Here is a 25793-nt window from a genome sequence, read left to right as displayed (position 1 = left end):
ATTGCTTGTCTTCCATCAGTCTGCCAGTCTTGCTGTAGTTAATCCCAGATACCTTCTTTTTCCCTAAAGACATGTCTTACCCAGGACTTTCCCCTTTCTTGCAGCTCAGTCAGGACCGGGTATGCCAAGGTATTGCATACACCATGTACCTCAGCTGCCTCCTTTTTTACCTCACTTTGAAATCTAAAATACCCCTGTAACAGATCTTTGTCTTCCCTCTTCCTGTGAGTGCTCCAAACCTTCTTTCCTCCAAATGATGCTGGGCAACACTGGCCAATATTTTCAAAGCAGAGTATCTGCTGAAGGGTGGCTGCAGCTGCTCATCCTTCCTGGAAAATGAGAGATGTTGAGGTACAGATTCAGACGCCTGATTTTAGGAAAACCCTTTCCACCTTTACAAGAGGAGGTGTTGTCCATGGGCCATGTTTCTAGTGTCCACATGCTTGCCCTGCTTATCCCTCATGTTTTGCTTTCTGCTCTTGCCGTTCTGATTTTTCAGCCCCACGCCACTTCCTGGGCAGTCTGTTCTTGTTTGGGGCTGCAGGGTCGGGAGTGAAGCTCTGTGGGAGTGCACTGGCAATGACTCTGGGAATTAGGCTCTAGGCCAAATTTTGGCAGGGAGTGAAGCCCACTGAAATCAATGGGAATCTTCCTGTTGGCACAATGGGCTTGGGAGCAGACCTGGACTTTGACATTCTTCACAGCAGCAGTTCCAACATGAACCTTTGGCATTGTGTGAATAATAGATAGTTATTTTTATATATTGTTTCCAAAGCCCACAACTTGTGTTGGCAATCAGTGCTCCTAAATGCAGGGAGCTGGCTGACAGCCTGAAACAAAGGGACAAAATCAATAACATAAGTCTCATGTGGCCAAAGACAGTCATCTCCATGTAGTTGCATCCAGCCTGACGTAATGACAGAATTGCTCATCAGCGGTGTTTCTGATTCCAAGGAAAGGGAGGCTTTGACAAAATTCATTAGTGCCTGTCTAAGAAATAATAGGATATTATACACAATATGTTTATGTTTTTCACAAAGCAATGATAGAGTGTATTCCTCATGGATGTTACTTTTCTGTTACTGTACCATTTAAGATCAGTTTTCTCTAGCAAAAAGGCCTTTGCACTTTGAGCTGTTCCTGCTGCAAAAGAGAGACTCTTTAGGGAGACAGAGAGGATATTTGCCACTAGACGTTGTGCTTGTCTTTTGGAAGGACCAAAACCATCATCTGCTTCCTTTTCCTGAGGGTACATTAAACAGGAGTCATAAACACTTTCTAACCTGAAACACTTCCTCAGTGAGGCTGCTTGCTACCTGGGAAAACTCTGAGATGGAGTATCTGTAAATTCACCATCATGCCCATTTTCCTTTTCCTTTCTGGTCGTGTTTTCCTGGTGTTTCAGCAAGTAATCTTACTTAGGTGTCCACCTGCCATTTTCTGTGCAGTTTGTTTTCTTTCAGGATATTTTCTTTGCATTATAATCTTCTGGACTTTCTGTTACACAGAAGACATTTTAAAGAGTTTATCTTATGGGTGTTCATAGTGTTCTTATTTCTGCTATGGAAGTGAAGCTTTGTAGTGCCTACAGCAATGGTTTGGAAGGGACAATATTAGCACACTGATATTTAATGCATTTTAAATCTGCTTCCATGGTGGTGGAAGCACAATGCAAGGAAAGGAGTCAGCCCTGCAATGGTGGCAGATTCTCTGAGGCAAACTAAAGCTCAGGGCAGGACTGTGCACTGTCTCACTTTTATTGACATATGCTGATTTTTCACTGCTGTTTGCTCAGCGGGAAGTGTGGTTTGGGTGCCAGCCCTGCTCAGACAGGCAAGCATTGCCTGCAGTATTCATTTCTGCAACCAGGTGCTACTGATGTGCCACTGCCACCCAAGCAGTGGAGAGGACACTAAAAGCACAACATCCTCATAGTAATTCCAGGTTTAGTGCTGGACTGGGTGTGTATTAACTTCTGTATGTAAAGCCATGGCTGGAAGCAATGGGGATGCAGCTTTGATCATTCCAAGGCCTGTGACCAAGCAGTGGCTGCTACCCATGGCCATGGCTTCTTCTTATGATTTGGGAAGAGCAAGAGGTTATTTGAACCTGTGGATTGCTAGCCAAGATTTTGCATGGCAGCTGTAAAAACTGGCATTTATAGCACATCTGCTATTTCCAGTTGTGCTATAAAGCAAAATTAGAATGGGTTTGGGTCGGTATATTTGTGAAAGAAAGCTCTGATGCTAAAGTATAAAGTATACAGCTTTCAAAATTGGTACTAAGATCTTTGTATGTAGTAAGCTAAAAAAAGTGTTAATTATTTTATTTCTGCAAACTTAAAAAAGAAACAAAAAAACCTCTCTGGCCAGGTGCTACCATTGCCAAATATGCTTTTCAGGTAAACTTTGCTATGTTTACATTTCTAGATAATAAAATTCTTTGGTTTATGGACTGCCAGAAGATAGAAAGCTGAGATTAAAGTATCAGATTTGATAAGGTTTGTTGTAAAGTCAAGGTAATAATGAAACAATGCATATTTAGACAATTTTCTAGTTCTTAATGTGTTTTAGAGAGCATCAAGCTTTCATCAGCCTTTCTTGTCTTCTCTTTTCTTTGTAATGCATCAGAGTATGTGTTTGCTATTAGATCTTTTCAATAATTTGATGAAGGTTGAAGATGAGTAATTCTAGTTGTAAGTCTCCTCTTCAGCAATGACAAAGACTCAAAAGACAACAGTCTGCTTTGACTTCCACCTTGTAGAGAGCACTTTCGTGGAAAATATACACAGAATAATATTGCCAGAATAAAAATTCAGTGTGCAGGGACCATATTTGTAATGCACATATTTTTGGTGTAGCCACCAGGCTGTTCAGAATTCTCTTTGTTCGTTCACAGGTCTGTGAGACAGTAAGAGTCTTAATTTAATCTTTCCACCTTGTTTTTGATAAACTTGGCTGCAACAGCTCTTAAAAGAACCTTTTATGATTTCTTAAGGACATTTGTGTTGCTTTTGTTACCCCAGTGTCTCAGCATTTCATCATCTGTACCCACTACTTCACAGTGTGCATGTTAAGTGCTATTATCCTTATTTTATGGAAGAGAAACTCGAGGACAAAGTGACAAAAGCCATTGGTACAGGGATTTAGGAGCCAAGCCTAGGAGCCAACCGATTTAGGATCAGTTGAATCCTATTTCTTTCTTTGATCTGTCCTGTGTTCCCCTTTCCTCAGGCTATCTGGGTTGCTTGGGCTGCTAAGATCTGGGCTCTCCTCAAATCACTCTTATCAGGATGCCTGCACATCCCCTCTGCCAGCATGATCTGAGTGTTTGAGCTCCTTCAGGAAGACTCCTGCATCCAGCAGGTTTGCTGAAGATGGCTGTGAGAAGTGGTGACAGCTAAGCCTGGGGAATGTGTGTGCACTCATCTGTTCCGAGATATGCTCCAAAGAGTAAAATGCAGACAGAATTTTCCAGTGTAGCTACTTGAGGGTTGCTTCACACCCCTGAATGAAACCATCTTGCACCTGCCATAAACATGATGGGGACTTCTTATAGCTGTATCATAAGACCTTTGGAAACTCAGATGGTTTGAGCCTTTTTAGCAGATTGGTAGATGCATATGGTGGGCATCTCAAACACTGAAGGCCATGAAGTATGGCCACTCCACAAAACAGTACTTGCTAATGATAATTCTCTGCCATTTCTGGCAGGAAACATTTTAAACATTCATTAAGTATTTCAGTTGTAAATCTCAAAACACGTACGTATGTTACTGGGTATTTAGGGCTTAAGTCATTTCCCAAAAAAGACAAAAAAATTTCCACTTTCTTTATTGCACTTGTTCCCAACCTCAAAGCCAATGTTGTCTGTTGAAAGTAGAATAGATACTAATTTGGTCTCATAAAACCACAGATTGTTTAAACTTCCCTTGAGTTTCTGAATGAATAGATGATCAGATCCTGTGATGCTGCTCTCAGCCTAACTGGTGATATGAAAGAGCTGCTTGTCCAGCCAGTTCTATGGCTGTGCCATTCTTTTGTTGCCTATAGTACACATGCTCTGCTCCTTTTTTACTCTCTTTTTATTTTAATGCTCTGCAACAGGGTTGCACAAAGCTGAGTTGGCTTTTAAAACACAACTTCATTTTGCAGCTATATGTCTGTGCCCAGTTTTCTTTTGTGCTGCCCATGAAACAAGGAGGCTGTGTGGTATCTGACACCAGGCTTTTTTCCAGTGATTTATTAACTGTGTCAGAATAGCTGCTGTGAATGCTGGGAAGCTCTTGCATATTGTGACAGTTGATATTGATTATGACAGTTTGTAGACTCTACTGCATTGTCAGACAGTGGATCGTATTTTGTCTTCTTACTATACATACCACGGGCTATAGATCAGAGTGTTTTCTTAAAAAAGGGACCCATTGTCCAGCATTCTGGCTGGTATGAGAGAACTTCTGTAGCATATTGTGCAACAAATAGCAAAATAGTTCAGGCACCCTATGGGACAAACAGGCAAATGTCAATTTCTTTAGGAAAAAAAAAAAAAGTGAATAGTTCTGGCCTTTCAGGGGAATGAGCTGTGCAAATGATAGACATGGTCAAACTAGTCTGAGGATGTCATTTATGAAAATACTGGTAATTCTGTATTGTCTGTTGACAAGAAATCCACAGAGCATGTAGGAGGAGTTTGCAATGAAGATTTTGGTTACCAATAATTTCTAAAGCTTGTAAAGGTCTTGATGGAAGCTGATACTACAGATTTCTAGAATGAGTGTGAGGAAGAGAAGATAAAGATTTTTGCAAACTTGGGAGAAAATGAAAACTGGTATGTGAGCTTCTGTGATGGGCACATAGAATCATAGAATTGTTTATTTTGGAAAGGGCTTTTAGGATCATCGAATCCAACCGTTAACCCAGCCTTACCAAGCCCACCATGTAACCATGTCCCTAAGGGGCACATCCACACTTCTTTTAAACCACATCAGGAAAGGTGACCCCACCACTCCCTGGGCTGCCTGTTCCAATGCCTGAGCACCCTTTTGGTAGATTAATTCTTCCTCATACTTAATCTAACCCTCTCCTGGAGCAACCTGGGGCCATTTCCTCTTCTCTTGTCACTTGTTACCTGGGAGAAGTCAAACAGTTCACTGCAGACAATGTCCCCTCCTGGTTGATTTGTTTTAGCCAGGCAGTAGTTAAAGTAGCACACAGAAGAAGAGATTTTTCTATTTGCAAAAAAGCTGCTTCAGTGGGGAAAAGTCAACAGCTGAGCTTTTACAGGCAACCTGATAGGAGGAGGGAGTCAAAAGTGATTTTGTTAATTATGCTGCTGTGATTTACTGGAGGAAAAATCTTCCAACAATACATTTCTTTTTAAAACAAAACTGCACTTGAGATGTAGTGGTGACAGTGAGTAGGAAAGAAATAATTCTGATTTTTTCTGTTCTCTGCATGACCATAATAGGTCATAAAGTTACACTTTGAGATAACAAACCTGAGCAAAATGACATTTAGCAGTCTATGCCGTTAGAATTTTGATCTCACACTAATTGATTTAAACGCAGTTCCTGATGCAATTTACATTGATGTGATTCAAAATCCATTTCTGCATGTACCTTGTGGTTTAATTGAAATCAGACTTAATAGCAGGTTACTCGTGTAATTATTATCACTGGGACACTTCAGACCAAGGCTGTGACACTGAGCTGTGGCCTAAGGAAACTGGGCTCAGTTTTTAACCCCACTCTGGGGCTCATATTGGCCACTCAAACCAGTTCTCTCTCATGAGATGAACTCATGCCCATTTAAGATTGTTTGTTTACACTATGACATCTTTCAGAAGGAACATTTCCTACCGGAAGCCACTCTTGATCTCATCTGGGATTTCTAGATGCTGCTCTAATGCTAACCATATTTTCTGTAATGCAATCTGTATTTTAATGAGTCCCTAATGTTAGCAAGGAGACACATTTAAAGTAAGTGATTTGATTTCAGTGATGGTGCAACTTCTCATTCCACACATGCATTGATGTTAGATTAAATTTAGCACTCACTGTGTCATAATTATTTTCCATAATGTCAGAATAATCTAGAATTTGTACATTCACAGCACTGCTGTAAGCCTCAGGGTGTGCTGAAATTTTGCAGTGGAAACTTTCAGTCCAGTGTGAGGTATTAGTGCTATATTTTTATAATTACGGGTTTTATTGCAGAACAGGCGCATCAGTATCAGAAATTGCAGTATCAGGCACATCAGTATTAGTGCTATATTTTTATAATTACGGGTTTTATTGCAGAACAGGCACATCAGTAATCAGAAAGGAAGGATAAAATGGAAGAGTTTTTAAATGTCTGCTTTTCACTACAGGCATATTTTATTTAATTTTTAAAATAATATCCATAAAATATTTTTAAGAAGTTACATGAGAGAAATGAAGATGTTTCATCACTCAGATGTGAAGACTTGTTTCCTTAAATGAATTCTGTTTGAAGCCCTGGTCACAATTCTCTGTCTGTGCAGAGTTCTGGCTCCTTAAGCCTGAGACCACACCTGAAGAAGATAATTTTTTGTATTGTGCTGTGAAAAGCAACAGTTCCCTAGCACCAGCTGTAGACTAGCAGTCACTGTCATAAGAGTCACCTTCCTCTTGGTTTCTCTTGGCCATCATAGGGCCCTTAGGCTGTTTCCACACTAACCCTCACTAGTTATTTGCCTGGCACCTTCTCCAGGTGTTCTTGCCTCTTTGAGATGTCTTGGGTCCTTTGAGTTACAATTCTTAAGAAATTTTATTTTGTTTTTCTGAGAAAAGGTATTGGTAATAACTTCAGAAGGTGGATACATTTCCCTCTCTCATCCTGGTGCCCTGAACTGAGTGCCTTGCAGATCTGTTTCATTTTCAGGAGACTGTGGGATCCTCCTTGTCTGTAGGTTGAAGCCTGCTCTCTGACATCGCTGTTATTTTTCTCTCTTCCCTTCAGATGGCATTCACAGTGTCACTGCAGTCTGCACCCTGCGTGTCACCATCATCACGGACGACATGCTCACCAACAGCATCACAGTGCGGCTGGAGAACATGTCCCAGGAGAGGTTCCTTTCTCCCCTCCTGTCCCTCTTTGTGGAGGGGGTGGCAACTGTGCTCTCCACTGCCAAGGACGGCATCTTTGTTTTCAACATCCAGAATGACACAGATGTCAGCTCCAATATCCTGAACGTGACCTTCTCAGCCTTGCTCCCTGGTGGCATTCGAAACAAGTTCTTCCCCTCTGAGGACCTGCAGGAGCAGATCTACCTCAACAGGACGCTGCTGACCATGATTTCGACACAGAGGGTGCTGCCTTTCGACGACAACATCTGCTTGCGTGAGCCCTGTGAGAACTACATGAAGTGTGTCTCTGTCCTGAAGTTTGACAGCTCGGCCCCGTTCATCAGCTCCAACACGGTCCTGTTCCGCCCCATCCACCCCATCAACGGGTTGCGGTGCCGATGCCCCCCGGGCTTCACCGGGGACTACTGTGAGACAGAAATTGATCTGTGCTACTCCAACCCTTGCGGGAGCAACGGGCTCTGCCGAAGCCGAGAGGGCGGCTACACTTGTGAGTGCTACGAGGACTACACCGGTATGTGTTTATCTTATCTTTGGCCCATGATTTATATGTTAGACCATCAGCCAGGCCAGCTCTGTGTCAAGCTGAAATTGCTGGCGTTCCTAGTCAAAGGGAGAAAAACTCCTGGCGCTGCCTTCTAGTCAGGAGAAGGTTTGTGAGTGTCACTTAGGGTAAGTCCCATATCTCTGTGCGTGCACGGTGATAGGAACCGTGCCTTGCTCCAGGTCATGCAGGGGGACTGTCAGCTGCTGAACAGATTTGCACTGTGTGAATTTCTGCTCAAAATGCTTTGTGCAGACACATTTCTTCTGTCTGGAAGGAAAAAAGATGGGACACATCTCCTGGTTCATGGCTTTGCATGTAAACCCATTCCAGGCCCCTTCACATACCGGGGCATAGTGTGGGTGCACAGCCTCGGTAGGAGCTCCTCAGCCCTTGGTCATCAGCCAGCACAGAGCATTAGCATTGTTCTTGTTCCCAAAAAGCTGCAGTAATACACACTTAAGGGAAATACTGTAACTCCGCTCTGGTTTGTAAATGTTCAGATAAAACTCCAGAAGGACATAGCTGCTTCCAGGCCTGTCTCCACAGCCCGCTGAGGAAGGTACTTTGCCTCATCATGGACTTGACAGCTAATAAAGATCAAAGTGCTGCTTCTCAAATACTCCCGAGAAGTTACGAAAGAATATTAGGTGAATGTTTTCTGGTGCTTCAGAAAAGTCAGTGGGATTATTTATGTATTTGAAATTGCACACGCATTTAAGCATTCTGCACTGACGTGCTGCCAGCTGTAATTTACACTGACAGCTCAGCAATGTCTGCTGTGACCCCTGCAAACAAGAGGTGAAGCAGAGGGGGTTGGTTCCCAACACTGCCTCTCACTGCTGAAGTTATAAAAAATTGAAAACATAAATTATTTAAATTCTGATGTAAAAAAAAATCTTGTTGATGTGGATCCAGCCCTCCAGGTGGAAGCCTTTTCCTTCACAGTCTCTGGCTTTTGCCTCAGGGCTGTCATCAAAAATGTAACTGTGGAAGGAGCCAGGAGTTAGTGAGCAGGGACATGGCAGCAAAGGAACTGGACTTTTCCCAGCATGGGGGACAGGAGATGCTCGCTCAAATTTATGCAGGGCTTGGGGTAGCAGGACCTTTCTAAGAAGATGGGGACAAATTTTTTGCCAGATGAGAGAAACCCTGAATAGAACTGTGAGATGGTTGGGATATTTGGTGTTTGTTAAGGAGTTACTTTTGTGCCAAGCTTCTCATGAATGAGTTCCACAGTGAAATGCATTTTAAAGTCCATTATCCATAAATACACAATACACACAGAATTGGGCATCACAAAATAGATTTTATGATCAGTAGATTTCATTAAAAATGTTTGTATACTATTGTACTGTAAATAGGAAGTAGCAAGATTCATTAACCAAAGATATGCATAAAAATGAAGTTAAAACTTCCATGTCTTAGTTTTGGAATGACATGCATTCCATCACATTTTTAGAATCTCTTGCTAGAAATCTTCAGAAAAAAAGGCTAAATACACTTTTAGAATGAAAGATAATAAGCTTATATTAATAATTGATGAACGTGTTTAATACTTAATGCTGTAGTCAGAACAAACAGCACATATTTAGAAGAGAAGCACCATATTATTCATACACAAAGAAAGATTGATCTGTAACTCTACTTTCAGTGCATAGCTGTCGAGTTAAAAATTAACTGTCCTGCTGTCAGGATATTAAAGTGGTCAGAAGTTAAGGAGGGAGCACTGCTTATATCTCTGCTTTCTTTAGGTTTCAGAGTTAACTACACTTGAGTGAAACACTTTCTTCTTTGGAAGGACAGTTTGATCACATTCAGATTGGCCAGGGAAAAACACTTCCAACCATGATAAAGAGGGCTCTGGAATACTTTATCCCAAAAATTGATGCTAATATAGTAGAATTTTTCTGGTTTATTACTGGATGAATGCAGTAGAAATTTAGTATCTGTTCTGTGGTTGGTTGAAGTTGCTTCGATGCCTTTAGGTTCCATGTTGCATAACAATGTTTTGTTCATCAAACCCAAACATCTCCCCACATATGGTGGCCAATAGTTCCTTGATTTTCATCCCCTTTACAGAGCAAGGTTGAAAATGTTATCAACAAGTAATCTATTACCAGAAATATTTCATGAAGACGCATTATTGAATTTTGTCCCAATCTCTTTTAAGTATTGTTATTTTACCTATGATTTTACTAATTTCTTTAAATATATTCATACCCATTTGCAAGTTCAGTCTATAACTATTAATCATAATATTGTGTTTTCAGCTTGGATGTGAATTTATTGTTTACAGCAATGCAGATTTTCTATCTATTTGATATGTAAATAGCATAGGTTGGTTTCAATAGCAGCAGCGTGTGTTGGCTCATGGGACACAGTGGCCATAAATTGGAATGAGCAGGGAATTGCCAAGTCTGAAGGTTGGAAGATTCTGGTGTTCCTGAAATTTTATCATGGTACTAACTTGGTGTAGTAACATACCAGTATGAGGTACTTGCAAATCTTTGAATTAATTGTAAAAGATGAAATATGAATGGTAATAGTCTATGAAATGCAGCCTGCTTTGGGAGCTCTCATGTTTCCATTTCCCAATTAAGAGCCTACATAGAAAAATAATTATAAGAAAATACTAAGATCTGTCATCTCTCTGGGGAGATAGGCTGCAATTTGATGAGAAATCACTACACAATCATAACCCTGTACTGATTCTATCTGACTGGTCACCTGCTAAAAATATAGTGTTTATTTCCTGTACAAGACAATTATGTCCTATCTTAATAGGATGGAATTTCCCTCCATTTTTCCACCCTGCTTTGAAGCCCTCCATTTGGTTCGATGTAATTGTTAGTCATTTATACATGATGAAAGTTTCTCTGTCTTCAGGAGTCTTCTGTTACAGGCGCAAAGGTAAACTGAGCTTCCACAAGGTATTTCTGAAACCTGATTACTGGCTAGGCTGGGGTGATTTGGAATTCACTTCACTTCCTGTGATGTAAGAACGGGAGTGAGGAAGTACATATATTTTTAATCCTTTTTTTTTCACACTTACAACCTCTTTAACTTCTTTATATACAAATCAGTGTAGAGAAGTGAACAATGTACATGCTAATAGTTGTGCCATTGATGGCAGAGAGCTGTCTGCATGACTACAGGTTAAAGGATGTAATTTTAGTTCAGCAAACAAATTTATTGAACACTATATAGAGCCTGTGTATTTTTTCTAGCTTCATTTCAAATATCTTTGAGTGCAGCAGAAGCAGCTGAGCTGAGCTGTAGGTGAAGGCTTAGGCACAGGTGGAATTCTCTGTACTGCCCAGGGGACAACCTCCTGAAGTGCAAATGCATCATGTCATCCACACCCATTTGAGGGGCATGGATGCCGCAGCAGTTCCTGCTTGGGCTGTACTTCCAGCCTCATCCTGGTGCCTCCTACAGAGCACACCACTGTGGCCATAAGTCAGCACTTTTTTGGGTGTGAATTCCCACTGTTCCTGCCCTGCCATGAGTGGGTGCCTCCTCCAGTGCTATTCTCGTGGTCTTCCTGCTCAGCAGCCACCAAGACTGCTCTCCTCTATGGTCATGTTCCCAAAAAGCAAAATTTAATCAACACAAAACAAATGCACTCTAATGGAAAAGAAACTCCCCTAACTCCTGAAATAAAGAAGATATTCAATGTTCCCACAGTTCACCTTAGCATTATCACATTCTCTCTGCCTCCTTTGCTATGCAATCCCTAGCAAGGAGCAGTTTGTAGGGGAAAAAGATCATCAAAGAATTCCCCATATCCTTTGCATCTCTCCTTGGATTTCACTTCAGAGAGAGGAGAAATCTTACGTGAAATCTTCTAGTAATCAAATACAGCAATTAGAGATCTTTTGCGTGTTACACTTTTTTCCCCTCCTAATTTGTATTTGTGATACCATATTGACATGAGGAATCATTACATCTAAGGTGCCTGCTGTGAATTCAAATTTTGTGCCATGAGAAGGTAATTATAGCTGGTTTCTCAGCATCCTGCCAGAAGTTCCTAATCATATTGCTTAGTAAGTTCTCAGTGTTTGGCTCTTGAAAACATAGAAAATAAAAGTAAATGTGAGGATATCTTCTGCTTTATCTTTACTTATATCCATTCTTCAGATAGCAATTTCTCAGCTCACTCTGATACCAGATTCTCCTTTTTCAGGCCAGAGAGATTTATTTCAGGGAATTTCAGCTTTCAGGTAGAGAAATCTGGCAGCCACAGTAGTCATAATGAGTGTTTTATCTTGTGCAAGGAGGTCTGAAATTCCACTCTTAGTTGCACTTCTGCGGTTGGGTGGGATCACAGGTGTGTAACAGCCAAATCCTGTACAGCAAATCTAAATTTGATTCCTTCTTCACTGCATCTTTAACTCCTTGTTTAGCTTATGGAAGGCTGTGTTTTTTTGACACCAAGTATGAACAAAGGCTGTCCTTACACAAGGATAGCTTTGACAACATTTTCAAGCAGCTGTGACCAAGTTTTTCTTTAATACAAAACACCAAAGAAGAAATTCTGTCATTCACAAACACTGCCATGAATGCAGGGACATTGTCCTTGCCCTGTGACAGCTTTATGGGCCATCTCTCTGATACGTCATTCAAATATGAAGGGAACACAACTAAGATACTGAAATGTTTTGTATCATTGCTGCCTTAATAGTATCTTTTATTTTAGGTCTTCAGAGTTATGCTACTGGATATGCCACATGGTTTTACATACTAAAGAGATAAAAACCTAGGCAAGGTCTAATACTCTAAAAAACATACAGTCAATTTTAGGAGTTTAAATACAATTCCAGTTCTTAAAGTGCTGGATGATTTGCAGTATTTCCAGAATTTGAACTCTTAATGGGTTTTTATGAGGTCTTTCTGCTGATTTTGGGTGCAGGAAAAATTGAAGAAAAGTGCTGGCTAATTTACATTGTTTCTCAGTGCCTCGAATAGAATACCTGGTTGCCTTACTTTGCAGTTTCTGTATAGCAATACTGTGAAAAAGCTTGTGGAGGGTGATTGCATGCCAGTGAAGGTCTGGACAGTGTTGAAGGTTTAGACATTTTTCGATTTTTTTTTCCTTTTTCAGCAGTGCTATGCCATGCCATTATTCTGATGCTTGTAGTGAAACTAGGTCTTCATAACACTGTCACCACTTCCCTTTGATTGCTGTGGAACTGACTCTCTGCAGCTTTTTCACATCTGATGGAAAGATAAATAATTGTTTGTTTGTAAGATCCATCCTTGCAATTGGTACTCCTTGGCTGATGTCCCAGCACGGTCTTTTCCATCCATCTTCAACTCTCTCTGTTTCATCAGCCCTTTTGTGCCTCCACTGAATAAGCAGGCACCTCTGTTGGTGTAGACATGGCAAGCTGTGCCCCCACATTGGCAGCAGTTGTACCTCTGTTTCCTCCCTGCCCCTTCCAAGCCCCCAGGTGCTTACAGCACTTGGGGCTGGCAAGGACCCTGTAAGCAGGGAGGTGGATGGTCCAGAAGCAGAGCTTAAATCCTCCAAACACTTTTCAGAGCATGACTGGTGTAAAAGCTGGAAAAGGCTATCATCGTTATTTATTATCTTCATCAATGACATAGACAAAGGGATCGAGCACACCCTCTGCAAATTTCTCAGATGACACCCAGCTGAGTGGTGCAGTTGACACACCTGAAGGATGGGATGCCATCCAGAGGGGCCTGGACAAGCTCGAGAAACGCATGGGATTCCCATGTGAATCTCACGAGGTTTAAGAAGACCAAGAGCAAGGTCCTGCACCTGGGTTGGAGCATCCCCAGTATCAACACAGTCTGGGGGATGAACAGATCGAGAGCAGCCCTGCCAGGAATGACTCAGAGGTGCTGGTGGTTGCGAGGCTGGACATGAGCTGGCAATGTGCTCTTACAACCCAGAAAGCCAATTGTGTCCCGGACTGCATCAAAAGCAAGTCAAGAGGAAGGGCCATTCCTGGGCTGCCCATGGCTGGAAACATGGCTGGATCCCTGTGAAAAGCATTTCTTTCCTGACTGGATTCTCAGCAGAAGTCCGTGTGCCCACTCACCTGGTGTGTTTAACTCTGAGATTTGCTGTGCGTGTTAAAACAGGTCCTTGCTTCTTTTTGTGGCAAGATTTGCTGTTCACGCGTGCAGGGATGGGGCCAGCACACCACAGCCTGATGATGGAACCAGGTGATGCTGCACTGGGGCTGTGGCCCAGATACCACAACTGCATGACTGCTTCCTCCAGAAGAAAAGTGAAACAATAAAAACAGAGCAAAAAAATTCAGTCAAATTCTGAAGTCTACTGTTGTCATGTTTCTGTGGATTATACTCCTGTCCATGTCTGTCACCAAGTCACAGGAGATGAATGTTGCAAATCTAGAGTTTATATCAGATTCTCAGGACTCACTGAAGAACTCTACCATTTCTCTAGGTGGGTTTTTATCTGGAGGGTATGTCCTTCAGCTAATCTTCAACCTACGCTCACTTGTCAGGATACAAAATCCTTTGCTACATGGATTACTGTGGTGTATTTGTTGACAGCTTACCTCTCAAATGCTGTACATGGCCTTCACAGCAATCTGCTATGCTTTTTCTTAAGCCCAGGCAAAGAGTTTTATTGCATTATCATCCTCCTGATTAAAAAACTAGCTACTGTTTGAAGTTCCACAGTTTTCTCGGTCATGTCCAAACCGTCCTTGCCCTCCAAGGTGCTGCATGTGGGGTGGTCTTTGATTCAGCTGACCTGCTGCAAGTGCTGGGGGTTCAGATGCCTCATCTGGAGCCTTGTGTCTTATCTTCCTTGACCATGGAAATATTTGCACTGATCAAAGTCCTTTGCTGTCATGTGGAAACCTAGCTACAGACTTAATGTTGTGTTTGTTCTTTTTAATTAGTTTTAGAATTATTTGACAGGACTCATGTTCTTGCTGGGTGCTTCTGCAGTGGAGGGACGACGGGTGCTTTGTAGAAGCAAGTAGTAGATCACACACCAATGTAATCACTTAGCTCTGGTTTCAGGAGCTATCTTAGTAATTAATCTCCTATATACTTATGAATTCAGCTCTTCCAAACAGTTCTGTGTCTAGGAAATCCTCCTTACTGATTATGGCTTATCTTCTTTTGCTTCTCCGTAAGACAGCTGTGAGGCTGGCTTTGTCTTCCCTTCATTTAGCCATTCCCTTCATTTGCCAGCTGAAGAGTCTATCACTGATAATGTTATGCTTTCTTCTCAGATTTTTATTTAAAAAAACCCAAAAACTGTAAAAGTAGCATGTAGCTAGAATTCAGTAACCAGATAACTCGGCAGTAACCTGTTTCAGGATGGTTCCATTCTCACAGTTACATTTTTACACTCGCCGGCTCTTGATGCCCTTGGTGTCTGTGAGGTCACAGTGGAATATGGAGAGACGGCAGGTTTTTAGCTGTGGGCTGTACAGTACAAAGTCAAGGCTTGTGGACACGAGAGGCCTGCAAGCACAGACTGTGGTGGGACAGGGTTGCAGCTGTGGGACAAATGCTGCCCCAGCTCTGCTACAATGCAGGTGTTTAATATCTACCCCTGATGGCCAGGTATAACCTCAGCATGTTTTGGGTTGGAAGGGACCTCTAAAGATCTGCTAGTCCAAGCCCTCTACCATGGCTAACATCGGCTTCAGTCTCGTTTTTTCAAGTTGAATGTCATTAAATAGCTTTAGTGAAAATAACACATTTGACCCTGACACCATGCCTGCTAAGCTCCTGTTTGCTGTCAGGCATCCTGCTTTGGTGAGCAAGGCAAGCTGCTAACCTGGCATGGGTACCTGCCTGCCTCTGGCACCTGACCTCTCTACCCACCCCTTGGCAAGGAAATGTGCTGTGAGCATGAGCTATCAGTGGTGTCCAATGGCAGAGAGATACACACTGAGCACCTCAGCTTTCCTGTTGGCATTCTGGTTAACAACAGACTGGTCCAAAGTCGGGATTCCCTTTATTCTAGCACATGTGAAATCTTTTATTGTACGTTATTGTGTATGACATTGCTCTGTCAATTTTGAGCAGTTTCTTGAATTATTTTCCTGGTTTTATATTGATGGTATTTCTGTTATCACACCTAAATGGGAGTAAAACTTCTCCCAGGCTTTTTGAAAACCTTTGTTATAGTGCATTTTCTTATCATCATTGGTAGAACTGAAATAAAAAATGTGGGATGTGAAGTGTAATTAATCATAGTGGAGGTATTTTATATTATAATTTTATAGGTACGTGTAAAACCCCTCCTCACTGATGTAGCTAAATTCCCACACACTGTCATAATTGTGAACATATATATGCATTGCAGATCATTGGTCTGACAGAAATTACACACATGGAGGTTTGTTTTCATTAAAATATTTTAAATAGCAGTTTATTAAACAACAGCAAATTTCTCTGTGACCGTAGTTTACAGTTGTGTTTTCATTAATTTAACCAAGTTGAGCCTTGTCTAATGTAGGATTTGGGGTTTTTTCCCCCATTGTTTAATTTCAAAAAGGTTAGCTGCACAAGTACATTCTCATTAATCAAACATACACTTGCTAAATGTCAAAACAACCCATATGTTAGACTACCCCTTAAGTGGTTGTGGTTTTCTCTCACTGGAAACAAATCAGATAAGAAAAAAGGAGGAGAGAAATGAGGAGAAAAACCCAAATACTTGCCTATAAGTTATTTGTGCAGAAGATAAAATCATAATGAGATAGTATTTTTTTCCAGTATACCTTATGTTCTGAAAATCCACTCACAGTGTTCACAGCAGATCAAAGCTGAAAAAAAAAATCCAGGACATCTGAAGTCAAATATTCTAGATCTTCCAAAACAAAAAAGAGATTTAGCTTCCAAGGATCAAGGTAATGGGGCTCCTTTTCTCCCGTCTGCAAATAAAAAACTGGGAAACAAAACTGGGAAGCAGTAATACTGAATTATGAAAGACATTTGGACTTCTGTATATGTATTTATAATTCCCAAATTAGACATTTTTGTTGTCGTCAGTGGATAAACAATGGGAAAGTGGCAGGAAGGATGGTTGGGTGCAGAGATGAGGGTATCAGGATGATATCCTGTTGGGAGGGAAAAAAAGCATGAAATAGTTTCTTGTGTCTCTGTTCTTTGTGTTATGATGATTGAAAGTTTCGACAGTTGAGCGCCAGACTGAGGCACTTGGCCTTGAACATCAAGATAATTACAGTTGTGCAAAGCGTGGTGGGAACCACAACTTCATTGTTGTTGCAAATGCTCTTTTGTTTAGAGCATCATGGTTCAGTGCCTGCATCGCAGCCCTGCTCCTCCTGGGGCGGGTTTTGTTCTGCGCCCCGCACTGTACGGTGCCCCCGGAACGCGGCTTCCAGGGCAGCCACCAGGCTGAATCCTCAGTTTCTAAAACTCAGAATGAAGTTACTTCAGGCTGTCTCTCAAATTCTCCATAGAGAAGCTTATGAGACCTTTTATACAGCATTTTCATATAGCATAATTAAAAAGCATGTTTTAATTAGATAGGCCAGCTTCAATGGGTCAGCACAACTGATGAGCATATTGTAAGAAAGATAAAGATATGTAGATGAATGCCTTATATTAATAATTAAACACATTCCAATTGACACAATGAAGTGTATTAACTCTAATAAGATGGTAATCATTTAAGATTACTTTAAAATTGAATGGTATTTAACAAAAAGGCTGAATTTTAATTCACAGGACTGCTGTAAGCAGAGTTAAGTACAAGCTGTGAAAGCTGGCTGGATTAATTTTTTATGAGTCAATTTAAAAATACTTTTTAAGAAAGTAACTTTTGAATTTCCATCTGTTCTGTAGGTTTAAAAATACATGGATTTTGAGATTTTCTGTGCAAGATGTGTGTGACATTACAACCACTTTTTCATGACTCATTAAGAAAAAGTCAGTTTCCCTGGTTAAGTTGCTTTTTGTTTTCAGTTTCTGTTCCTGTACTGTGTACCAAATATTTTTGAGACTACCAAAACATAAGATTACAGGATTATCTTTTTAACCTTAATCCTTTTAATTTGACAAGAAAAGGGCATTTTGATTGTTTTTTTTTTTTCAGAATTTTCTTTCAATGTATAACAATGAGAATTTGAAGAGCATGAGATTGTTTTTCCAGCTCTACCTATCCCATGATGCTAAACCACTGAACTACGATTCACAGTAAAGACATTTAGACAGTGCTTTTAAGTATATCTTTCTTTTAAGCTAATACTTCTCCTATAAAATAAAATATAGAGCTCTGAACTGCTAGCTTCCTTACACATACTTACAATGGTAGATTGACTTTAAGCATGGTTTTCTGTTGCATTATTAATATTTTATGGCTTATCTTCAGTTATTCTCACTAATTGGCCATTATGCTTCTTTCCACCAGAGCTTCTGGGACCACCTAGGGTGTGAAGGGGCATGGTTTGATTTGGGGCCTGCCTGGTTCTAAATTGCCATGATATTTACCATAGCATTGGATTACACAGAAAATGGGAGAGTGAGATTTTCCTGTGAAAACTTGTAATGTTATGGAAAACACAAAATGTGGGCTCTCACCAGCCCTCCTTTAGTGGAGACGTGTGGAGTTAGCTGCTTGTGCAGTGAGTCCCAGCAGGCTGCTGGAGACAGGGGGAGATGGATTCTTCTGTGTTTTATTTCCTGTGAGCTGAATCATCATGTCTGTAACAGTTACATGGAGAAAATTAAGTGGGTTCTTAGTGAAATAAGGGCTGAACTCTCCTAAAGAGAAGAGCAGTGTTTGCACTTGGAAGGGAGACACTGATCTTTTCTGCATATTCTTTAGCCTTCACTTTTCGTCTTCTTTTTGAGGGCAGTTATTTGCAGATGTGTGGCCTTTTTGAACTGCTTTGAGATGCTAACTTGATCAAAAACAAGTGCTAGAGTTTTGCTCTTGCCCACCAATTTAGGAACTGGGAGATGCAACCCTTTGGTGATCTCTGTGGAAAGCAGTTTAGGGAAACCAGGCTGAAAGTGAGCAGGAAGCCTGATGGTGCCTGAAAGTGTGTCTGGTTTTCCAACTCTTGAGTTCCTGTTGATAAAAGATGTTATTGCACACACACCCCTGCCACTGCCACCACGCCTTGCTTGCTTTCCTCATTCACATAAATAGTTTAATGTATTTTGAAAAGCCCAGTGGGAGGCCAAAACAGCCTGTGGAACAGCAGCCTTGTGGAGTTAATGGTCTTGGTGGTGGCATTTGGTGCCCAGGAATAATTGCAACTCTGTGGGATGAAATAATCTTTCTTGTTATCTGAGCAGAAGCACAATGACTCTGTTCCCTTCTTCTACCTCACTGCTGCCCATGGAAGGAGGTGAGAACTAGGCCTGGCAGGTGGTTCCCATGCTGAAGTGCCTGCAGGCGTGCAGAGATGCAAATATGGATCAGCCTGCAAAGGTTGTCCCGAAGGGCATCTGTCCCACCAGCCACGGTGGCTACTCCAGCCTTTGGCTCCCTCCATCTGCCCCTCATCGAGTTAAAACTGCTGGAGAGGACTCAAGGGGCACAGAGAGCCAAGAAAACAAAATACAATATCAGATGAATGTAGAGTAAAGGTTGTAAGGTGCCTCTTAAAAATAAATGGAGGGAGGATATTCCTCTGTAAATGAATGTGTTATGCAAAGGGATGCTTTGTTCTTACACCTCCAGCTTCTTCACCAGTTTTAAGGTGGGATTTTTAGGAAGAGATTTATTCCAAGCAATAATGCAAATTGCAGACACAATGCCATAATCTAGTTTGAGGTTTATCTTTGACATCTATGATAATGTTATCCCCCTGATAATACATCCAGAGATAAAGCTTAGGCTTTTATTGAAAGGCGCTGCTTCATCACCATATCTTACACCAAATCACTTCAATTTGCATTATGATGAATTGTCTTACATGTAAACCTGCCACAGATCTCAACATAACAGGAAATTTTTGTGCATTTCTTTTTTCTCATGTGTAGATTTGTACTGTGTGATTTGTACTGTTTCTCTGTGAGAGAGACAGAACCTAAAAGGCCTCTAAAGCTTTACCTTACAGGTCAGATGCAGAAGGAGATGACACCTTGTGAGGGCTCTGTACATTACAATAAAGCTCTCAATAATTTAGAGAGCTTAGCGACCATTGTCAAGTCAGCCAAGAGTAAAGATTAAGATGTTAAGAAATTACCCACTGGACCCCACAAGGCAAAATTTGTTGTTAAGTGAGTGTGGCAGGCTAAAGGCTTGGATGCTAAAGGCCTTTTCCAACCAAAATGATCCTGTGATTCTATGGGTTTTTCTCCCCCACCACATCTAAAGCATTCCAAAAAAGTGCTTTTCCTCAGCATTTCCTCAAAAGCCTGGGGGTGATTATGTCTGGTGCTGTGGGAGCAGGCAGCAGGGGGAAATGAGACACATTTTGTGCACCCTGCCCACTGACACACTGCAGACCACCAGTGCCTAGGTTTCACACAGAGATGTGTCTTCATCAGTTTGCCATTGAGCATGTGCTCCACCTCTGTAAAACAACCATCTGGGCCTTTTTTTGGAGGTGTTGGCACCAATCTATAGGCTGCAATATCATGAGATACCTCTTTTGCTGAACCGTAAGTTTGGCTTCAGAACTGGGTGTTTTCTTAACTGGAGAATATTTTACTGTGGCATCTGGCTCCTTGCTCACCATGGTGCTGTCAGAAAAAAAAATCACAGTGCTCCTGATAAATCTTGGTTTCACTTCTAGTGCTCACACCGTTCTGGCCTCATGACTGGAAAGTGAAAGGTGAGTTGCCTGGTGTAGATAGAGTGGAAACTTAATGCCTGGGAATTTTTAATCCTCAACAAATACACAAGGGAGGGAAAACAGGTATTCAGTTGTGACTTATGTCTATGTTCTGTTCTTGCTGGCACTGGTGGAAATTGCATAGGAGAATGAGGTTCAGTGATAATGCAGCATTGACATATATCTTCTTGAGAACATGCTCATAATTTCTGAATCCACAGACTAATTCATTTCTCCAACAGATGTGCCCCAAATATCACTAATCCTCCTCAGTATTGTTTCTTCTCCCTCCCACCTCCCCCAATTATTCCTTCTCATTTAAATGCAAAAACACAAAACAGCCCAAATCATCAATCAGTTCATCCTTCTCTGCAGGGTGTCTTTTGTTTTGCTTTGTTTTGTGACCAGGGAAGGGAGGAGTCCAGGGAAACTGGAACATCCTTGCTCAGGCTGATGCTGCTGGAGGAACCTGGGTCTGGTTTGGGGCTGTCAGAGGGCCAGGCACTGTTGCATGCCTGCTCTGCGTGTGCATTGCATCAGTGGGCACAGCCTGGAGCAGCTTGAGAGATGGAGACCTGCTTTTGCTGCTTTAGCTTTTGTAAAACACAGTTTTTGCTTGGTTTCCAGTGGGGAAAGATCAGCAAGTAGAATGGGGTCCTGGCCTCTCCCCTGCCTGTTTGGCCCATGGAATATTTTCATGGTGGTCCTCCTTCTCCTCACAGAAGCTTGCAGGAGTTCAGAGCAGCCAGGGTGCAGAGGTTTTCCTTGAGGACCCTGGTAGGAAGAGGGATTAGGAAGGCTCAGGTAGCATCATCCTGTTGAGGTGTGAGTAGGAATGGGAGCTCCCTCAGAACAGCCAGTTTGGGCTGGAATTAGACCACCAAGAGCTCTTATGTACCTTGGGGCCAGCAGATGACACCCACAGCTTCAGGGGTAAATAAAAGAAAATAAAAAGCCTCTCACATTCATTATTTTAAAGCATCTCATGATTAAAAATCTTAGGACCCTTATAAAGCTGAGTCTTACCATTTTTGAAAATCTAACGTGTGAGTTATCAAGGATGCCTAGGGAGAATTTTGTGGAAGAAGCACAGGGAAGGGAGAAGTGTGATGGTAAAGGAGAGGTATAAGAGATATGTATTTGTATCCAAAAGAGCAGTGGGAAATCTGCACAGTTTCTTCCCACCAGCTCATAGCTTAGTGCTTATGCCCACAGAAAACATAAAGCAGATGCAGAGATAAAAGGGTGATTTCCAGAGTATCTTATTATAGAATCATTTCTACACATCACCTCAGAGAACTGCTTGGCAAGCTATATGCATAGTGTGACAAGAATGTTTTTGCTGTTACTTTGCTGAGTGTTGTACGGTCAGGTTACTCTCTTGTAAATACGTAATATTAAATCTGGAATGGTTAGCAACTGAAATTCTGCAGGACAGCTGCCACTGCAAGTCAGCAGTTTGAGTGTGTATGTGTGGAGTCTGTCTGTGTAGGTATCTATGTATTATTTTACTTTAACCTGTTTCTCATAATATGAGTTTATAAGTCAGAAAGCAGCAAAGGAAGCAGAAAGCAAAAGAAAGGAGGGAAACCCGAAAATAGACCTTAAGCTGCTGTTTCTCCCTATAAGAGGATTTGGGATAATTTTAATTAACCTAGATCAGTCCCAGTTCTAAAAACGTAAACAAATGAGTAAAAGAAAAGACCAAAATATATTTTCAAGTTTAAAGGTTTAGTAGGGTGTCATTTAGAAACCTCACAAAGTCATAACCATCAGTATCAATAGCATGGACTCTGCATGGCCTCTCTGAAGTGGCAGTAAGGCTTTGACCCTTGATTTCTAAGGAATGCACATTTTATGTCTGTTACTCAAATAACACTTCTGAGTCACTCATGTAAAATGGTACATGAATTTAGTTGTCCCCTAATTAATCTCTGTCACTAGTACACCAGTGGCTTCTAACTTCTATTTGATCCAGTTTCTCCATCACTCAGAATGATCTGGCTAATGTTTCTGGGTAGCTGCTCTCTAACTTCTCTCAGAAACCCATTAGATGTATGTTTGTGTGTTTGTTTGTTTGTCTGTGGCACATTTCATTGGTAATTGGCATTTGCTGCCAATTTGCTGGGAGGTAAAGCTGACCTCCCAGTAGGTTCTGAGGGTAGACTCATGCACCACAGAGCCACTGAAGTCATTAATTTCCCTTCATAGACAAAATCCAGTGCTAATTTTTATTATTAGAACTGCACCTATGTTTTCGGCAAATTTTCCTGCAGTACATCCATGTACAATCAGTGGAGAGAGGTGGGTATCTACTGGAGATGTTGGTCCAGCTCTCCTAAGGCAAGCATTGAGCCACTAGACTCACACATGAGCCATCTAAAATGGCTTAAAGCTGTATTTCCATAACAGTTAATCCTTTCTAAGAATTCCTGGGTGCATGGTCCTGCCTCCTTCCCATGCGCTTGCTGTGCTATTCATCCCATCAGTCCTAGAAGGGACTTAATCTGAAGATCACTAACACTTCAATAAAGAAATGAACGGTGTTTTGCCATCTTAGCTCTACAAATCAGTCAACTGCAGGATTACATGAATGCCTGCACAAGAGATGGAGAGGAAACTGCAGCATGCTTGGGGAAAGGAGGGGACTGTGGTAACTCCCACTCCTCTGAACGATGGTGAAACCACCCCTAAAGCACAGGATCCCAACCTCTTTATCTCTTGTCCCCACAGAGATTTCCAAGCTGATTCTGCAGCTAATTTGTTTTTAACAGCCTTCTTATTTCTTAGTGCACTGATTGCTTTGGTGCCAATTGTCATGTAAGGTTAGTTCTTTAATTACTAGAGGAAAAGCAGGATTGATTTCCCATAATGTGCAAGGCAGCAAATACATTTTTAATGTAGTTGGTTCTTTATTAGGGCAAACAGACAAGAGGAATTGTTTGAAGAATTTAGTTGTTCTATTTCTTCTTGTTTCTCCTTTTGCCTTAATTCTTGTGGATTCTCCTTTCCACTTTAAAGTATATAATTTTAGGTCAGCTGCTTAAATCAGCTTATCAACATGCTGTTTATTCTGGCAAAGCAACTATAATCGTAGACAAAATTAATATGTGTCTAGAGCAAGTGGCAGGATGAGGAAAGGAGAAAATAATCAGTTCAAACAATTACAGACAGTGAGTAAAAAATTAATGTGTCCAGGGAAACTGATAAAAAAAGAACATCAGTGCAAATTTGCTGCTTCATGTAAATATATATATTTAATGTACTGTTTCAGTTGAATACAATCAGAGAATAGTAAAAAATTTTGAGGACTAGTCCCTAAACTGGTGTATTGATGAAACACACTGCAGTAAACTGATGTGAAGAGGAATTCTGTATGTATTTGGATGCCATCATCTTTTTTCCAGCAAGCTTTCAAACATTTTACATCATTATTATAAAGTCAAATAACTCATCAGCAAAACCACAGTCAGATTTCTGCAAAGACCAGCTCATTGATGCACATCAGTGTGTTGCTTGAAACTCACAATGTTCAGCTCAGGAGGCATTTGCAATTGTGAGATTATTGTCTCAGTTTTAAGATAGCTTATTTTTATTTATTTTCACTTTTTTATCACCACTTATTGTTTATTAGTTAAATTTTCATTACTTTATTTGGAATCAGTCAGAGGGAGACCAAATCTAGCCAGCCTTTGTATTTGCCTGTTCTTGGTTTTTTGCACCTGCTATCATGGTGTCCTCACTTACATAAACTTAACAGGAACTTCATGACTAACATCTTTGTAACATTAGTCCTAAAATCGAAGAGGATAGGTATGTACTAAAGATCGGATGTTTGTAAGTAGGATGCAGTGTCCAAAGCAACTACAACATTTTGATCTCAAGGGCTTTAAAACCAGGAAGCACTACATAAAGGGCTGCAGAAAAGCCACAGGGCTAGTAGCTTTAAAAGTCATCAATATTAATTGGGAGCTTATAAGTTCAGCTACTGCCATGTCGCAGTAAATCATTTTCTGGCAAGGGCAGAATTTTTTCAACGCCCAGGAATCTGCTGGCAGATAACAGGCAGCCACGGCCCGTGTTATCTGAGAGTGCATGCTCTAGCTTTAGCAGCTGGAGGGGCTGAGCTTCGCATCCCTGCTTGGATCTCACAGAGCTGTGATGTGTAACCAGTTTGTTCAGTGATTCCTAAAACGCAAGCCAGTGTGAAAAATGAAATTATATTAGTCAAGGAAATGCTGTGAGGAGCAAAGGAGGGTCTCACAGGCTGGGTGAGTGGCTGGGCCATGCTGCCATCGCCAGTCTCACAGATTGACCCCAGGCTGTGTGTGACAGCTATTTGGGCTGTGCTTTTATCACCCCAGCCCCTCCAGACCCTCACTGCACAGCAGCTCTCCCTCTTCTGTACTATTTTTTCCTACCAGACTGTAAGGCCACCCTTTTGATGGCATGCCCCAGCCCTCCGACCTTCAGCTGCAAACAGGCACACAGGCGCTTTTCATTCCCAAAGGCTGGCACATGCAGCTCCCTTCCTTTCCTGCTCCTCAAGCAGCTCTTCCCTTAGGGCCTTCTGACTCCAGCTCCAGCCAGCAACCAGCTCTTCCTTCAAGTCCATGCAGGCTTTGGTTCAAATTGTGAGGACGGTTTTTAGGCTGTGCCTCAAAACTCCTGCAGGGCAGAGCTGTGGGACAGTGGTGTGTCCAGGGAGAGGTGGCTGCCCTTGGAAGTGACAAACCCAAGGGTGACACAAAGGTGCCTTCTGTTGACAGTCCTGATCAAAGCAGTGCTTCGAATTCTTGCTGAGATGGCTACTCCAAAAGACAAAAATGCTCTTTTTCTAAATAATTCCAGGCACCTTTGGAGAAAAGGGTAATTAAGGTTTCTAAGTTTAAAAAACAAAAAAATTTTGGTAACCTTTGTGCCTCGAAGCACAGTGACACCTTGGATTTACTGCTGAGATTTCAAAACCGCTATTTTAATATATTTTGGTAAATATAAAATATGAAAATTCAACATCAAAGAATATGCATCAAATGCAGTTCTCATCTACATTACAGACTTAAGAGAATTCAGAATAATTTTAGTAACTGGGACATCAATGATGCTACAACTGAATAAATATAGGACAAAGAATCTTGAAGTATATTATTTTAATTTACTTCTTTACACATGATAATGAAAAGAAGTAGTAAAAACAATACAATATAGCTTTTCTGTAAATGGTTTTATGCCTGTATAGGTATCTAAACAAATGGTCTATATATTCTTGTTATATCACAGAATTAATACAGAACCATTAATGACTTCCAGCTTAGGCTTTTATATTTCACCTCTGTATTGCCATGGCATTTCCACAGCA

At 41.3% G+C, this 25793-nt stretch overlaps 1 protein-coding gene across 5 annotated transcripts in view; it reads left to right on the top strand.

Moving 5' to 3' along the window:
- The window catches only part of CELSR1 (cadherin EGF LAG seven-pass G-type receptor 1), a 165774-nt gene that overhangs the window by 61611 nt on the left and 78370 nt on the right, over window positions 1–25793 (top strand). For all 5 annotated transcript variants that reach the window (XM_068189747.1, XM_068189743.1, XM_068189745.1 and 2 more), the window contains exon 2: window positions 6981–7619. In XM_068189747.1, coding sequence (XP_068045848.1) covers window positions 6981–7619 — 639 coding nt within the window. The remainder of the gene's footprint in view (window positions 1–6980; window positions 7620–25793) is intronic.

Source organism: Anomalospiza imberbis, chromosome 5 (assembly GCF_031753505.1).
Source record: "Anomalospiza imberbis isolate Cuckoo-Finch-1a 21T00152 chromosome 5, ASM3175350v1, whole genome shotgun sequence".
Taxonomy (NCBI): domain Eukaryota; kingdom Metazoa; phylum Chordata; class Aves; order Passeriformes; family Viduidae; genus Anomalospiza; species Anomalospiza imberbis.
Note: the sequence above shows the minus strand (reverse complement) of the source record. Positions and strands in the feature narration are given on the sequence as shown.